This window comes from Pogoniulus pusillus, chromosome 32 (genome assembly GCF_015220805.1).
Source record: "Pogoniulus pusillus isolate bPogPus1 chromosome 32, bPogPus1.pri, whole genome shotgun sequence".
NCBI lineage: Eukaryota > Metazoa > Chordata > Aves > Piciformes > Lybiidae > Pogoniulus > Pogoniulus pusillus.
This window is the reverse complement of record NC_087295.1, coordinates 7472235-7489671: the sequence shown is the minus strand read 5'-3', so window position 1 is coordinate 7489671 and position 17437 is coordinate 7472235. Positions and strand designations below refer to the sequence as shown.

At 40.0% G+C, this 17437-nt stretch overlaps 1 protein-coding gene and 1 long non-coding RNA gene across 11 annotated transcripts in view; both read right to left on the bottom strand.

Moving 5' to 3' along the window:
- The window catches only part of LOC135189368 (uncharacterized), a 73149-nt gene extending 72039 nt beyond the window's left edge, over positions 1–1110 (bottom strand). For both annotated transcript variants that reach the window (XR_010308055.1, XR_010308054.1), the window contains exons 1-2: positions 1041–1110; positions 736–933 (exon numbers count right to left, since the gene is read on the bottom strand). This is a non-coding gene — a long non-coding RNA (uncharacterized LOC135189368). The remainder of the gene's footprint in view (positions 1–735; positions 934–1040) is intronic.
- Positions 1111–2972: 1862 nt separating this feature from the next.
- SUGCT (succinyl-CoA:glutarate-CoA transferase) overlaps positions 2973–17437 on the bottom strand; it is a 334539-nt gene continuing 320074 nt past the window's right edge. For 5 of the 9 annotated variants that reach the window (XM_064169958.1, XM_064169951.1, XM_064169959.1 and 2 more), the window contains one exon: positions 2973–3309. In XM_064169958.1, the coding sequence (XP_064026028.1) occupies positions 3146–3309 (164 nt within the window). In that variant the 3' untranslated portion in view covers positions 2973–3145. Of the gene's footprint in view, positions 3310–5230; positions 5302–17437 lie in introns of all 9 variants that reach the window. The other 4 variants (XR_010308109.1, XM_064169956.1, XM_064169954.1 and 1 more) reach the window with 3 other exon arrangements.

Here is a 17437-nt window from a genome sequence, read left to right as displayed (position 1 = left end):
TGGTCAAGATAATACAAGAACAATGGGATCCCCCAATGCAGAGAACAGAGCCAGAGGGGCCATGGAGTCAGAACAGATGACAAAATGGAAATCTCCTTTTCCAGTGGTGGTTATAGCTTCCTGGTAAACAGCTAGAGGTGGGCTCAGTTTTGAACCAGATAACAGGTGTGCTCTATAACTCTTTTTTATATTTTTTCCCCTACTACAGTGATGTGTAAATCAAGTCAAATTAAAACCAATACCAAACAGCCTCACATCGTGGCAGCACCAGCAGATTCTCTTCCAATTTAAGCAGACAAAAACAAACATTCCTTGCCAGAAGCAGCTGTGTATAGTCATTTCTAACTATATCCCTTCCTTGAAATTGGAGGGATCTTAGTTTATGAGATCCAGAATCCCATGTGATGGTTGATTTCCAGTTTTGCAGTACAAGAGAAAGCAATTTTGAAATTACAAGACTGACAAAGTGCAACAGATCTCTAGGGACATGTATTCCTGAAGATTCTGGGGTAGAGCACAATACGTTTTGTAAATACTCTTTCGTGCACTTTCAGGGTTAACTTTCAAAGCAGAAAGGGTACTACAACAGATTAGGCATTATCATGACCCTTAATGATCAAGTATTATTTAACCATCTTCCTAATCATCCAAAATTATTCCCACTTTGTGAAAGGGCAAAAATTTCATGAGCAAACCTCAGAAGCCACAGGACTTTCTAGGCTCCCAGACACTCACCTATTTAAAGCCTTCCACTGACTTATGAGTTGTGTCTGAAGAAGAGTTAGCAACAGCCTGTTTGTAAGTGTATGACTTAAGCCTTGAGAAATGGTATCTGGATTTCTCCTGTTGCAGCAAGTATTGTAGGTGAGAGAAAATAATGTCTCTGACTATCCCTTTAGACATCTGACTGTCAACGTAGCAGAGAGGAAAACACTGGAAAAAAATAGGAAAAAGAAAGGGAAACTGTGTGTGAACTCTGCATGAAATACATTACAGAGTTCACAGCCTGGTATTCAGCTGATGTGAAGCAGCATTGTTACCTTAAAATCAAACAAGCACTCTCAATTTGCTGTAGCTAAAGGATGTGGTGCAAAGCTGTTTCCACTGCCTAGAAAAGCACAGAAAACAAAATCATTTAGAAATCCATGAACAAAAAAACTGAGCAATATTTTACTGTATCTTATATTTGTGATTTTTAGAAACAGGAAGAGCAGAGCCCTTCACAAAATAAACCCAGTGAATATATCTGTGGATGTTATCTAACAGTTCTAATAGTTTTCACAAGTAAACAAAGCTCAGTTCAATAGCAGATTATCCATTTCATGTGAAGCTGAATTCAAATTGCTGCTTTTCTCATTACAAAAGGGATGTTCCCCTTAGATTAAAAGGAAAGTGGACTATATCAAAACCTCTTCCAATCCAGCTTCAATGCTTCCCCTACGGTGTCCCTATTCTCTATTCAGACTTATTTCTGTATTTATTTAAGGAGTCACTCTTCCAGGATCTCATGATGTCTTTAGCACATGGAGAGAGCATGGAGTTTGGTGCCAGGAATGCAGTGCAAAAGAGGAGAGAGACACACACAAAAAAAAAAAAGAGAGAGAGAGAAGATCTGGAGAGGGGGAAAAAAAAAGAACACAAAAACACAGAGAAAACAAGCAAACAAATGAACCAAAACACACTGGCCTTCAAAAATGAGCAGCCACAGTGGGGTTCCACTGCAATTTGATTATATAATAACCTCTTTTCTTCCCCTGGAAGGTAATGCAGAGTTGTGAAGCTCAAATGTAATACAGAGGATGTTGTTTGTTAGAGTGGAAACAAAGTGACAAGCTAGTTATAATGCCAGGCCTGCTTCCGATACTTTGAGAGAAATACGGATGTTATGTGTTGAGTGTCAGTTTGAGTTAGTTTTATTTAGTTCTAGGAACAGAAATGCTTTGCTTTGCTCCCAGGGTGCACACAACAAAGGTTAGACCCTTCCCATACGCTGAGTTTACTTCAGCTGTAAATTATATATTGCAATAGAGAAGCATGGCATGTCTTCTGTGAGTGAAGTACTGCCAAATTGGTTCAGAGAGAAGAAATAGCTCCTCTTTAATCTTTTCCATACTCTTTGTCATGGATCAAATTCTTCCACCTTCTTGTAATGCATGGTGCCTTGCTCTTAAAATAACCCTGCTGCAGGATATGGTATTACTAAATCTGAGGAAGGTTTGTCAGCTCCTGCTGTGTTTTAACTGTGGAGGTGGGACTAAGCTGATAGTTTTGAACAGATTTTAACCTGTGTTTCTTCCATAGTGAAAGGTGCTTTGGATGGCAACTAGAGCCAGGGAAAGGGATCAGTACTCACCCACAGAACCAGACTGGCAAGCTCTGGTGTCTGACATGCAGCATGTGGTTTTGTGTGGATCGATGTTTAATTAACAGTACCCTTGGCCTTTCTGAACACAATTACAAAAGACTATTCACTCTGTCTCTCAACCCATCTTGGAATAGGCTTGTTTCGTAACTGAAGAACTGTGCCAGTTTCAGCTTGGTCCTGCTAACATGCTGGGATTGTCATGACCATGCGATGCAATATAAAGACATATTGGTAACTGGGGACTCGAGGGCTCACTTCTGTGACTTTTGCAAGGAGTACTCTACCCATGATTTAAAATAGAGATGAACAAAGAGTTTGTGATTGGTAATTCTGTTCCAAATCAATCAGCTCAAGCACCAGTTTGTACAGAATTGACTTCCTACTAAAATAACTACACAAGGCAGATTTCTGCAGCTCTAGTATATAGATTTTTAAGGTCTGCTTCTTTTCACTAACATTAGGCCTTTCTGGGGGACAAACGTTTAGGCAATTACTGTAATTATGATAAAAACTCTATTTCCCATATGAAGTACAGAAAATGAGTAGCCACACAGGACTGTATAATTACATTTACCCTTACCCATCCCCAAGAAAATCTTTCACTCAGGCAGCATGAGATTGTTTATTTGATACATCAGTGTTAAAATCATACAAACACACACGGAAGAAAATTAGGAACTAAATTATGTCTTCTCTTTGAGTCCCATTAGGGGAGCTGAAGGGAGCAAAGAGAGGACAAAGTAATGTGAACTCAGTGTGAAGGAATGTAGCTAATGTTCCTTATCTGACCTCATGCTGAGCCACAGCACCAGTGCGGAGCAGTTCTTCTATGGCATCATCCTCATAACCCAGCATGCCCTTCAATATCTCAACTGTATGCTGTCCAACAAGGGGAGGTGGCTTCGGATGTGACACAGCAAATTCACTGTATCTGACACCTGGTCCTGCAGAAAAAGCAGATAGGACAGAAATGATTTTCAGTAGTTGCTGCCCATATTTATAATAAAGTGTCTAGGTTAGTTTAAAGGCAAGTATCTCATTTTCACAGCAGTTTAGCCACAGAGCTGCTATATTCTGCAATTACAAACTAAAAACTTTCAGTTCACAATAAAGTACACCCAAAAGTTCACCCAAAGGCAGAATTGATGAATATTCACCCAACATTAAGAAAGTCTTCCCGTAGTTCCCAGTGATACGTCTGTCAGTGTGCTCTGAGTCATATTACATCATAGATCTACCACTCTGCTACCTGGAGGACACAGGCAATGGACAGCCCACGCCAACATGATGTGGTGCCAAAACCCCCACACTGTCTGCAGCAGGAGACAGCACGGGCATAAGAAGGCAATGCAATGCCATGTTAACACAGTCACTGATGGGAGCAGGGCACCAGATAATGGGAGGCAGCAGCTCAAGTGCCTCTGCAGCATGCTCCTTTATCTTGCAGTGATGTAAGACTGATATCATGTGAAGCAATGATACTACCCAGCTTAGTTCATATTTTAGATGCAAAATATAGGTAACAGCAGCCATTAAAAAAAAATGAACAATAATTTATGTACTCTGGCAATAACAATTTCAAAGTTGGAAATCGCTGAGGGAAGCTAGCAATGACATGAAGACTTCTATGCCTACTGCAGTTAGATGTCACATTTAGCAACCCTCTGTGGTGAACTGAAATGAGCTGTTAGTGTAGGTCCCTGCAGACAAACAGCTATATCATCCCTACCAGCCCCAGAATGAGCCACAGATTTACTCCAAGATCAAAACTGAGGTAGGCACCCAGCATATGTACGGAAGGGCCAATAACTTTCCCAGGAAAGGACAAATTTATTGTACAGTTCTAAGATACTGGTAACAATTAAACTTAGCTAGGTGAATTGTGATCACCTGGTTCTCCATAAAGGAGGGGGCAGACAAGTAGACCTCTACTACCTGCTCATTTGAAGTCAGGTGAGATGACACTCCATCCACCAGGATGTCAGATCAACATTTGACTTTTGGAAAGAGAATTCTCTGCTCTTTCCCTTGAACTCACTGAAGAACCATGGTCTAGCTAAATCCAAAGTCAGAAGCAATACTGAGAGGGAAAACATATTCAGAGAATTGCTAGCTGGAATCTTCTACAACAGAAAAAAATCATTTCCAGTGAGAAATCTTTTCACTGATCAGTACATTTTTAGTGGGTTGACTGATGGAATTCAGATTATACCTGCTCAGATTTCTAAGGACTTCAAGCTAATATTGACTGTGAAGCAGCTTTCACTACGACCTGGTGATGCTGGAAAAATGGTCTGATACAACAGCATGAAATTAAATAATGTTAAGGGGGAGGAACCAGATGTCATTATTTCAGTTTATAATTATATAACTTACATAATTTGTAATTATATAAATACAGGGCATGGGGCAAATAACAAGGTAGGAATAGCTAGGGGTTATTCTAGATCACAAAGTGAAGATGAGTCAACACCATGCTGTTGCGAAAAAGGCAAGTGTCATACAGGGATGTACAAACAAGAGAGAAGCCTGCAGGACACATGAAATAATCTTTTTGCTCTACTTAGAGCTGGCAGGTCACAGCTGGAGGAGTGTCTGGTGTGGGGCCCCCACTGCACAGCCATCTGGAACACCTGAAGAGGTTCTACATGATAGCAACCAAAATGATCAGAGAAAAGGTAACAAAATGAACAAAGCTGGATAGTGGACTTGAAGAGAAAGGGCAGGGAAAAACACTTTCAGAACTGTTTTCAAAAAGATATAAAAAACAACCAAACCCAAAACCCAAACAAACAAAGCAACAACAACAACAAAACCAAAACCCATCCAAAAAATCCAGCACAACAAACACCAAAAGAAACCAACCTGACCCCTCCTGCAAGAAAGAAGTAGATTCTTGATCATGTCCATGCTGAATGAGAAAAAAGTGATTTAAACTGCAACAAAGGAAAATGAAATTAAGTACTAGAGGATAAACTTTTACAATGGAAGGGGCAAGCACAATGCCTTGTGTAGATGCTGCCAAGTTCATATTACTCAGGTCTTTAGGAACAAAAATTACTGTAGCACAGACAATCCTATAGCTGATGCTTGGGGCTTGCTCACCGGTTAGGTGGACTCTCACAGGCTTGATCACCCACTAACACTCATGTAAGCTAAGCAGCACCTTGAATCAGGAGTAACTTCCTGTTTACTCATTCCCCTAATTCTACTCACTCTGAACACACTCAGTTCAATTTTCAGAGGAAATCTCAAGTGAAAGGTCAGCACATTTTATAGGGACAGGTGACATCATTAGGTAACATTTGTATTAATTCCTCTTCCTAGGACTGACTGAGGGCTGGACTGGCACTAGTGCAAGCCACAGGAATGATCTCTCTAAAATGCTTCTGCAGACCACTTTGGAGCAAAAATGCCCCTTAGAGATTTATTAGTCTAGAAATTCAGTGTAGCCACAAAACTATTAGGCAATTTGTATTAAAAAAATAAATATAACAGATATAAAGCAATGCTAATTTAAGTGTGTGTGTATCTCTGAACTCTTTCTACTGAGAAATCAGTAATCTTCAAAGGAACTATTCAGCAGCTACAGACTTCTCATTTGGTTGTGCAAATTTTGAATAGTATAAGATCTGTGTCTCTCAAACCCTGGGAGGTTTTGTGGTGCTATCAAAAGACATGGAATAAAACCTCTAATGAAAGAAAACCAAAATTGACATTAAGCATACAACAGGCATAGAATGCTTCACACTTCCCAAAGAAATTAATCTTACAAACTAGAGCATGCTAGAAAATTGCACAGCAATTATCAAACCACTGTCTTCCTTGAGCTTTTATTGTTTGATGCATAATTCATCACGCTACTTTTCACTTTGATAGAGTTATAAAGTTATCTACATTCATTCAAAGGAGCTACTTGCTAATGATCCATCATTAACGATTCTCTGTTCTTTCCTTGTGTAACTTCTACTTGGCTTCTGTGTCAATTAGGAGGGTGCAAAGCTTGCCAGTCAGGCTTCAGCAATCCCACGCTCCTACCGAACAACGCTCCCGGAGAGCAACCAGCAGAATGCTATGCAAATGCTAATTAAACACAACTGCCTTATGAGGAAACCATCCCTTGAGGCAGAGAGAGGTGAACCGCTTTAATTAAGGTCAGAAGCATTTGCATGTGGGTGAGTTACAAGGAGCTTTGCAGATGAAAACAGGTCTATGCCGGGGTAGAAGCAGGGCTACTGGCTGGAAGAGGTAAGACAGCAGTCACCTGTGCACCCTGCAAGCTCCTAAATCAAATTCAGCCATGAAGTTAAAGGGACACATACAGTCACCTGAAAAAAGCAATGAGGGAATGAGTGGTTGCTGTGATTTACCTTTGTCCTTTTAAAGGAATTTGTTTCTCTTTCTGCTTGGATTATCATTGCCACTATACCAGAGAGCTCTCTCGCCACATTTACATTCTAGGCTAATATCTTTTATTATTATTACTCTTATTCTGAACTTGACACATTATGGAAGTCCATGCTGTGCACACCACATAATGTACAAGAGTTAACAGTGCAATGATGAATTAAAATTCATCTCAGTTACAACCAGAATGACAACTATATCAAGACATCTTGAAGAATTCCCTGGTACTTGAATTCATCATCATCAACTCTGTCTTTAGTGCCTATCTACTACAGTATTGCTAGACTTCTAACTGAGCTATCAGGCTAACAGCTCAGTATGATGAGTCTGTACCAAACACATTAAAATAAAAGACAAACATGAGATAAAACATGGATACAGGTCCACAGGAAGGGCCCTGAAATAATGAAATGCTTTGAACATACACCAGAAATGGGTGAAACACACAGGACTCTTTGCAACATGTCACTGGGTACTGCTGAGATTTGGGGCTGCAGAAGCAAAGTCAGTTTTGTTTCACAAGTAGCAGAAATTAAATTTTCATTTGAATGACAGTAAAAGTGCAGAGCACATTATATACAAGTGTATAAAGGTAATAATCTTAGCTTTATTCTGAGAAATGATAATGCTGCAGCACTGTGCAGCAGTCACCGGATAACACTTTTCTTTGCGGCACAGGTTGGAGCATATTGAAGCAATCTAACTCTGAAACTATGGAAAGGGGAATCAGGCCTGGGGACAGCTGAACTCAGGGAAAAGTCATTGTTATTATTCAGTGGGACAAGAAAAAGAAAGGGGAAGTTTGAGCAAATGTATGTGTATGCATTCTGCTTGCAACATAACACCTATATTTTCTAAAAAGAGCAATGAGAAACCTAACACCGCTCATTAGTTAGTGCTACATGGTCTATATACATGTGGAATCACACAAAAACCAAACCAAGCCCCTGTGCCTCTTCCAATAACATGGTGTTGCTACATAACAGTTTTGCAATTCCAATGAAATATCATCAACAGTCAACAGCTATGGCTGAGGGCCAGGCCATTTGCACCCAGATCCCATATATGCTACAGGTTAAGTGTTTGCAGCATGCAATCAGCTGGTTATGAAACTGGCCTAAAGGAGGATCAGCAGGAAACAAGCAGTGACTTTCAAGGCAATGAAAATAACACAGAGTAAGTCAGTGACACAGGGCTTCATGGCTACCCTGAAGGATATTTGGGTGTTAGAAGTGAATTGTGCAGGGATATGTTACCAGAAGTAGACCACGATGATTTAATTTTGAATGTCTGGTCTCTTCCCTTTGGTCCCAGCCACGACTTCTGTCAATCTGTCATTGACAGCTGAGAAGTGATTTCCAAGCACACAGTAAGGCCCAGCTTAGCTACACTGCCATTACATCAGGCTTCTTCCCCTTGATGAAACACAAAGTAAAAAAGTACACACAGAGGAAAAAAGATCATTAAAAAGTTCTGCAACTGCAAGTAGAGCACACAGGCTTCAAGGAGATGTCTAGAATGAATGATCTGCCCCATGTTAACTGAACAACTTCCACATTTTTCTGTTTTTTACCATAGATCTGAAAGTTTAGGAGCTTGGGGGACTTGTCAGGAATCTATTTAATCCCTGGGAAAAATCCTTTCCTTTTGCATTCCAATAGAGTTGGTGATTTACCTTTTAAGAACAACTTGCATAAGATTTGAGCAAATGCAGTTAAGGAGATAATATTGAAAGACTTGCTTGTCCTTCCCTCACTTCAGCTTCCACTTCCTCCCCCACTTAGAGCAAAGCCACACAGTGTTCACTTGGCATCCGGCACAGCTGAGAGGGTGGAAAACTTTGGCAGGATGAGTAGGAATGAGTAACTGAGAGTGGAAAAGATGGACAAACCTTTTCAAATAGGAATTAAGAAAAAAACAGTAAGCCTTGTTCCAGGTGCCATACAAACACAGGTAGGGCAGTAAAAAAGCATCAATACTAGAAATGTCCATGACCCATCTGTTTTCTCCTTTGGCCAGCAGTGACTGCTATGGGAGAGCTATGAGAATCCTCCAACATCAGGAGGGACAAGAATGTAAAAGCTGCAGTGCTGTGAGGGGATTGAGTTGACCAGCATAGCACAAACATCCTTTATGTCTGATAGCCTTAGATGGGTATCTAAAAATCAGGTCACTTTTAAACTCACACTTAGGCATTCAAAGCATCCACTACATAATTCTTAAAGCCCTTTCTTTGCCAAGCAGATTTCTAAAAGCACTTTCTTACCTGTAGCTGCCTAAATAGAAGTGCATTAAAAAACATTTTATGTATTGCCTATCAGCCAACATCCTGGATATAATCAGTGTAAATACCACTCACCATTTATATAACACTTTACATTTTCAAAGTGTCACCACACTCACTGTACCTAATTAATCTTGTGTGATTGCTGGAGTAAAGGAAATCATTTATCAGTCACTTCGCTTGCATATTTGCGAGTAATCCCACGTAATTGCCCCATTCCAATAACGCAATTTTGTGAGAGGACTCTTGGCACCACAAGGCTTTAAGAAAGTGAGGTGGTGTCTACTGCTTCCCACGTGTGTCGCCTCACAACGCTGAAAACGTGGACTAACTTTTTCTACAGGCTTGCATGGTCCCACTCCTCCCCAAGCCCCCCAAAGACCTTAAGAGAAGATTCAAAGAAAGACAGGAAGGAAGATGACTCGTAAGAATACCCAGAGAGAGCAATCGTAAAGAACCATACATTCCCCAGGTGATAATCTGTAGCTCCATTTCCTAAGGAAGCAACTTTACATTGTCTGTGCTGTCTTTCTAATCATCTGTTTGTCTGCCTCGTCCCTGCCACACACAGTTAACTTCAGAATACATCGGTCCTGACCAAAGTGTAGAAATGCCATGGAAAAGTTCTTCCCAGTGCTGTAAAAATTGACAACTGCTGAAGGACAGGCGCCCAGATTACTGCTGTGATGACATTAAAAACCCAAAGAACACAGCTGTGATATATTCTGTTTGGCTACAAATGACTCACCAGTAAGTAAAGACACAGCTCTGTAAGAGTCACCCAGCACACACTGTCCTTCATGGGGGAGACAGGGCGTAAAGGACATGAGGAAGTTTCAGGTTAGCACAAGGATTACATAAAGGGTTTACAAAAATCTAACTCTGAAGGGTAACAATATTAAATTTCAGTGTTCCTTCTAGGTATCTTTTCTGCAGTACCTTGGAAGGTGCACTCAGGCTGTGCAAGCCCAAGACAAGAAGTTGGGGATTGATAGCTAACAGAAATTGCTCTTGCAGAAAGCAGATGAAGAACTAGATGGCAAAGAGTAACTGGGAGAAGCTTGTGTAGTTGTCTCATACCTTGAAAAACCCAAAAAATAAAAGCCTGGAGGTAAGTCCTAACTACTGAAAATTCAAGCTAAAAACCTGATTTGTCTCAAGTCATAATCTAATCAATACAAAACTCAATACACAATCCCACCATAAGATGCAGGTTAGCCACAGGTTGTTTATCTCATGCAGAAGTGATGGGGTGAGGCTCAAAGGCTTGTGCTATGCAGGAAGTCAAACTATATGATGGTAATGGTTATTTCTGGGTATGAACAAGATGAATTTCTGAAGTACCAATAAGGAAAACTGTTTCCACACAACAGGGCTGGGGTTAAGATAGCCTACCTGAACCTCCTTGTATACTTAAGAAGTCAAGCAAAGTATTACTTCAGGTAGACATCTTTGCTGTAAACCCAAAGACCTTAATTACTATATCACAAGGAGAGTAATTAGTGAGAAGTCTCCTCCTAGTATGGAATGAAAAAAACAAAATGAAATGAGTCTCTTGTAAGGACAGAGAACTGCCTAGTTGCAACATGCCCACATGATCTAGGAAGCTGAATCATACCCCCAGCTGCAAAGGAAGGCAAGAAGCTCCATAGGGCCCTCCTACAGAGCTTGGTGAAAACTATTTCCAAGTCCCATGCCTTGCGATTAGTGTGGCCCTGCATGCTGGAATAAGACACAACAGGCAACCCAGAAAGTGTATCGGTACACCAATTTGTCCTTTCCTGTGTCCTGACTCCAGCTATAAGTTAGATTCTTTGGTTCTTCAGAGACACAAAAGGTAATCCTCTTGGCCAGCTATGCATCATCAGAGTGGGAGCAAATGAGCTCTTCTTTAGTCTTTAGGCAAACAGCTCAAGTCCAAATACCTAAAGGTGATTTGAGTCTCTTAATTCAAAGATGCAAGACAATGTACACTAAGGAACTGTCCAGACAGGTTGTAGAGTCTCCTTCTTGGGAGACTTTCAAAGCCAACCAGGACATGTTTCTGTGTGGCCTGCCCTAGGTGATCTTGCTTTGGCAGGGGGGTTGGACATGATGATCTCTGGAAGTCCCTCCTTACTCCTAACATTTGATGATTCTATGACCATACACAACCTGATCCTAAAGCTGGGTCTAATTTTTTGTTTACTTTTTTCCTTGCTAAAGTGGCACTATTTCAGGGCAGGGGACTTTAAGCTTTTTTCCAAACAACTGGTAAAAATAAAAAAATAACAACTTTTGGGTCTTCTTTTAACAAAGATTTGAGAGAATACTCAGAGCATTCTCCAAAGCAACTTTTGAAAACATGTTTATCACTCCCAAACACCCTGACAAAGTTCACAAGTCTGATCTTCCAGCTCTTAGGGAACACTCTTCTATGGCCAGTCCTTGAAAACTTTTTCTAGTTATTTCTACACTCTTCTGTAAATGTGGACAGCTCATTACAGAGAAGAAAATGCATTTTTCTGTCTTCCCTTATTCTACCTTTAAAGAGTAGACTATCTCTTTTTGGTACAACTTGTAATGGCAATTTTTGCCTAGATGATTATTTGTGAGGGCTCTGATCATGCTTCTCTAAGTCTGCTTTCAAAACCAGAGGTGTGTGTTTCACAAGTCTACCTGGCATTCCTGTCTGATCATATTAAATCCCTCTGTAACAACAGTTGGCAGCAACAGTTGGTAGCCAGAATAGAAAGTGAGCTGGGTGGCAAACAGTTCAAGACAGAAGCCATCTATCACACTGCTTTGCTTTAGTTCCCTAACCTTGCCATATCCCATCTGTATATTAGTACAGATGATTTATTCATTTATTTAGGATGATTAATGTCTTACAACATCCATCTTAGCCTGTTAAGAAAAAGAAACAGAAATTAAATCCCTCTTCAGTCTACCTGTAGCAGAACTACTTTCAATCACTTCTCACAACTTCTAAGTTGAGTAGTTTTTCCTCAACTATCTCTTGTTTTAGCCAAAGGATTAAGTCCCAAAAGGTGTATATTCTTCTACAAAAGCCAAGATCAGACATTTAGTTAGATGTCAAATCATGCATCTGTCATGAACTGTGTACATACTGCCATGCACGTTTATTTTACACATCTTTAGACTGCTCCTCTGTGGACAAAGCACACAGGCATATAAAACCTGGACTGTTCCTCTGTGGACACAATATGCAGGCATATAAACCTAGACTGTTCCTCCGTGGACACAACACACAGGCATATAAACCTTCACGTTTGGAAAATTCAACAGTCAGTCAATGGTTTCTTGCCTGGTTAGTGACCTACACCAAGTAAGTATCTGCTGAGTGAGTATTAAAGTAATGGAAAAAGCCATCAGCTGCAGCACAGCCAAGGAAATTGTGGTGGTTGAAATTCTTCATCACAGACGACAGCCAGGTAACTCTATGTGTGAGCACCATGGAAATACTTGGAACTAGATTCTCAAGCAAGACATCTGTGATTAAGTAGGGTCGAGCACTATGCACAGCCTGATCATTCTTCCAAAAGCTCTCCCACTCCACCCTCCATTTAATTCTGCTATCCCTTGTGCAGCAGAAGCAGGCCAGTTCCAGTGCACAGGGACTTTCCCTGGCAAAGGAAGATGGGAAGGGATTTGATACTTTGTTTTGGATTACTTGAAGAACTGCAAATTACATTTTTAGCTCTTTCTGGGTAAGGTGCCCAGACTCCTTGAGGCACAGGCTACTAAAAACGCTGGCTGAGTTTCTAAAAGCACTATGCAATCTGGGACAACTCTGTTTTTGAGTGTCATACTTGAGACATCTTTAAAAGGGGCCCAGTTTAAAAAAAAAAGAAAAATAGAATGAGGACATCTGATTTTTTTTTCTTTTCCAGGATGTCTCAATTTGATGGTACAGAAACATCTGGTATTCAAAGTAGACAAGAAGAGTGAGTATCCCTTCATTGAGCAAGGGAAAGTAAAACTCTAGACACATAATTCCTTTTAGCCACTTCTTTTTCTTTTTTTTTCCCCTTCCTATTTCCTATTTAAAAGCAATCACCAGGTTAATCTTCTGTTCTTTTAAAGGAAACAGAAGGCTCAAACTGAAGTCTCAGAGCAGGACTAGACAGAGGACACACTGCAGAGCTGGCTGTCTTTTTTTCCCTACCAATTTATAAGTGATAATTTGATCAATTCTGTCTCATGTGAAGGACTGGAAACAGCTTTCTGGCTTTCCATTTTCTGCTGCCAGTGCCTGACATGTGATACTCATCTCACTGGCTTGCAAATATCAAAGCAGTATGGGGCAGGAGAAACAGCCCTCAAACCAAGCAGCCTTTGGTTTGGTTTTTGGCTGTGGGGGCATGCCGATGCGAGCGTGCATATGTTGCTTAAGTATAGGCTGGTTCTGTATCTTAAGTTCTTGTGGTTTCTAACATTTGCCAGCCTTTACTCTGTCAGAGGGATTTCAGTGTTGTGTTCTATCCTACAATGGGCAAAAGAGTCTGAAATCATCTTTCCTCGCCCACAAAGACTAGAGTAGGATTAAGAAAGAGAAATTTAAGAGTCAGACACACCCATGAAGAGGAATGAGACACAAGGTTAGGAAGCCATCCAAAGCTTGGTTGCCTATCCTCTTACTAAACTAAAAAGTCTCTTTTTGCTCAAGGAGACAGCTGAAACGTTGGGGAACAAAAAATAAAATCAGATTGAAACCAGCCATGCCTAAGCAATATCCCATCTTAAATGTGCACAGATCAGTTTCATTAAAATATTTCCCCATTCTCTCTTTTTCCACCTCCTAATACTTTGGCTGTTTCCTTTAGCTCCCCTTTAAACTGCAAAGCAAAATGCTTTTACTGACATGGTTTGTAATTTTGAAGCCCTAAGCTTAAGCAGCAGGTGCTTGGTTTTAATGGAATTTTTCCATCCCTGAATGTCTGGGAGCATCAGTAGCACCTCCCTCCTACACAGCCCCTCACCTTTGATCCTTTGCCATTTGTACTTGTGGGTTTTCATTTACTGTATTTCTTCTGCTTTCCACAATCTGCTTTTCTCACTGCAAACCCTCCGACCTCTCCTCTCCTTTCTCATACGATTGGCAAGTGCTGTCTCCTAAAATTCCTTATAAAATATGAAGGGGCTTGCTGATTCTGGCCTGGCTATCTCTAAGCTTCATTTTCAGCTGCTCTGTCTCTGCTTTACACCACAGTGGCAATCCTGGAGAGCTATAGAGTGGTGCTGAATATTTGCATCACAAGAACAATTATACTTTAATTGCCAGAGGTCCTAGGGCTTCTCCACACAGAAAACTAGACTCAAAATAGCAGTTGGTTTTACTTTATACAATTAGTTATTTCAGAGCAAGTCTGTGTGTGGGTACTTTTGTTCCATACCAAGACTTTTTGTTTCCATTTAATCTTAGCTTTTCAGTTAATCTGATTTTAGTTGATTTTCTCTCATAATTTCCTATTTTGAATTAATGCAGATCATTTTGTACAAATATAATCTCAAGCAAAATCCAAGGGAAAAGCATTGACATTGTTTGCAATAAAAAGTGTGGTATCTAAAAGTGTGAGTTAACATGTAGCTGTGTCAGCTCCAGTTGGTGGAGAAAACAAGATTCAGATTCTACCATCAGGAGTAGAGATGCTTTACTGAGTGCTTGCTCTGCCTCAGTGCAGGTAACTTGCTCCTGACCACAGGCAGGTTTAGCAAACTCTCATCATTGATTGTTTCTTCCCAGTCTGTGCTTAACTTTGGTCTTCCAAGTGAATTTGTATTTGTATATTAAATAATATTTTCTTTTTATCATCATTTACCTCTCTATAGCTTCTCAGATACGTATGCTATGGGTATAGAGCTCTTGCTCAGCAAGCACTGACGTGCTGCAGACATGACCATAAGCTTATTCCCTAACAATCTGACAGGAATTCAACTGAAAAGTCTGCCTTTTGAAACACAAATCTGCACCATGCAGCAGTAAATCATAAGGGCTCACGTAGCTTTCTCATAATTAAACTTTAATTGAGTTTTCTGTTGCTAATAAGGCAACCCAATTCCAGGGTCACACTAGCCTCTTCCTTAATCCACAAAGCTCAGAGGCTATCTTCTGCACTGACAGCATGCAAAAATGTTTAATGTGAAGACAAATACCTTTCATAGATTATTCTGATTCTCAGGCTGATTTCTAAGCCAGCTGTTCTCTGCCTGATTCAATGTGCAGATTTCATTTTAGAACACAGAATATTCCCTGGTTACCTGCCATATAACTAGATCTTACAGGTGTAGGGCATGTTTGTAATGCTTGTTCATTCACTTGAAGGAAAAAAAAAAATTCATAAAATAAAAGATTTTGTCTAGCTTTCCTGGATTCTAATGCTTTCTCCCCAACTTTCAGATACTATATAAACTGAAGAACGCCAGCAATTACTTCATGCTTTATATATGTACCTGTTACAGATTATATTCATTAATTTCAAAGCCAGCTGTTATTTTTGCCTAAAGTAATGCTTGATGGTAAATTTGACATCTATATATCTATATAAAAGAACTGCCTGCTAGGACATAGGAACACTTAAATCTGTCTTGATTATAAATCTATTTATTACTGCTTTGTTGTTTTTTCCACATAAGCAGGGTAACTAGCTTCCTGCTCCTCCTGGGGCTTATTTTCTGTGTAGCAATTTTGACAAACAAGTAACACCAAATACAAAAGAAAATATAAGCAACTCAGGAGAAGAAAAGAATAATTGTCTAGCAGTGAGGTCAACCATAGTACAGACTGTAGAGCTGGGAATCCAAAGAGTTGGATTTGGCTGTTTGCTCTATCACCAATCAACACTGTGATCACAGGCAAATCACATTCCCTTGCCATATCCCTGCATTTCCTGTGTAGTTGTGTTAGCCTTGCCTATGTAGCTTGTAAATGTTAGGGGCTAGAGTCATCTCTTGCTATTTTGTTTATACAGGGTCTGATACAGTGGGCCCCACTTTGTACAGGAATAAAATACAAATAATTTATTTTTCTGATATCCTGTCTCCCAGAGCTACTTCAGAAGAGTATGAACCACTGTCTCAAATAATATCTGATAAATTGTGCTTTACTCTATTGTGGGAGAGATTTCTTTCTAATCCGAAATCCATCTGTCTTGCTGCGCTGCAAGTGATAGTTTCTGGGCAGAGAGCATACTAATTGCAGGATTAAACTCTTAGCTAACTCTTGGGTGGAAACTGTTTCCCATAATGTGGTAGAAAACACATGTTGGTTTCTGTCTGCAGATCCTTGAACATCACAGCCGTGATCTTGACTGAGATATTCAGGGTCTCTACTGAACTGTGTCTGTGTGATATAATTCAATTAAAATTAAATAATAACTAGCTATCAAAAAGTATTATTGAGATTTTAGTGGCTCCACTACAGCTTAGCCTGCTTTAGTTCCTCTTTAAAGGTGGAGACAATTGTACTGAATGCAATGAATTTTGCACCTTCTCCAAGTAACACACAAAATTTGAGCTAAGAAATTTAAATATCATTCTGGTTAAGTGTCTTAGGAGTGTTTTAATTACACAAAAGTGTAGACATTTGAAAGTTTTTAAACCTAAAGTGTATCTTAGAACATGACATTTGACTATAACACCTCTCATTTGGACATGTACATGATTTATTATTCACTCATGTGAATTGCTGTCAAGCACCACTAGCAAGCTGCAAGACCTCCAACATCTTTTCTTCCCATATGTACACAGAGAGGGCAGATTCCAGACTACCAGACACAAATGCAAAGGAAATCTTTCACAAGTTATTCTGGTCACATCTCATCTTCATACAGTCAAAAGCCACCTTGCTAAAAAAACCAAATACTAAACTTCCCATATTGTTAAATCACAGAATGCTTTAGTTTGGAAGGGATTTTTAAAGGTCATCTAGTCCAACCCCCCCACCTCCTGCAGTGAGTAGGGGCATCAGGTTGCTCAGAGCCCCAAACAACTTGACATGAAATGTTTCCAGGGATGGGGCATCTACCATCTCTCTGGTAAACCTATGCCAGCATTTCACCAGCTTCAGTGTAGAAAAAAGCTTCCTTGTACCTAGTCTCCCTTCTTTTAGTTTAAAATTGTCACCTTGTGTCCTGTCACAACAGGCCCTGGTCTGTCTCCTTCTTTCTTGTACACCCTCTTTAATAGCGAAAGGCTGCAATAAGGTCTCTGTGGGGACTAAAAATGCTACAGACAACCACACTTTTCAAGAAAAGCCACATTGTTAGACAACATTATTTGTTTAAATCTATTTTTTTATGGTTTTAGTTGAGGTGCAACCATGAAACATCACAGGCAGTACTACCCAATCAAGAGCTCTTCACTATCTCATGGAACAAAAC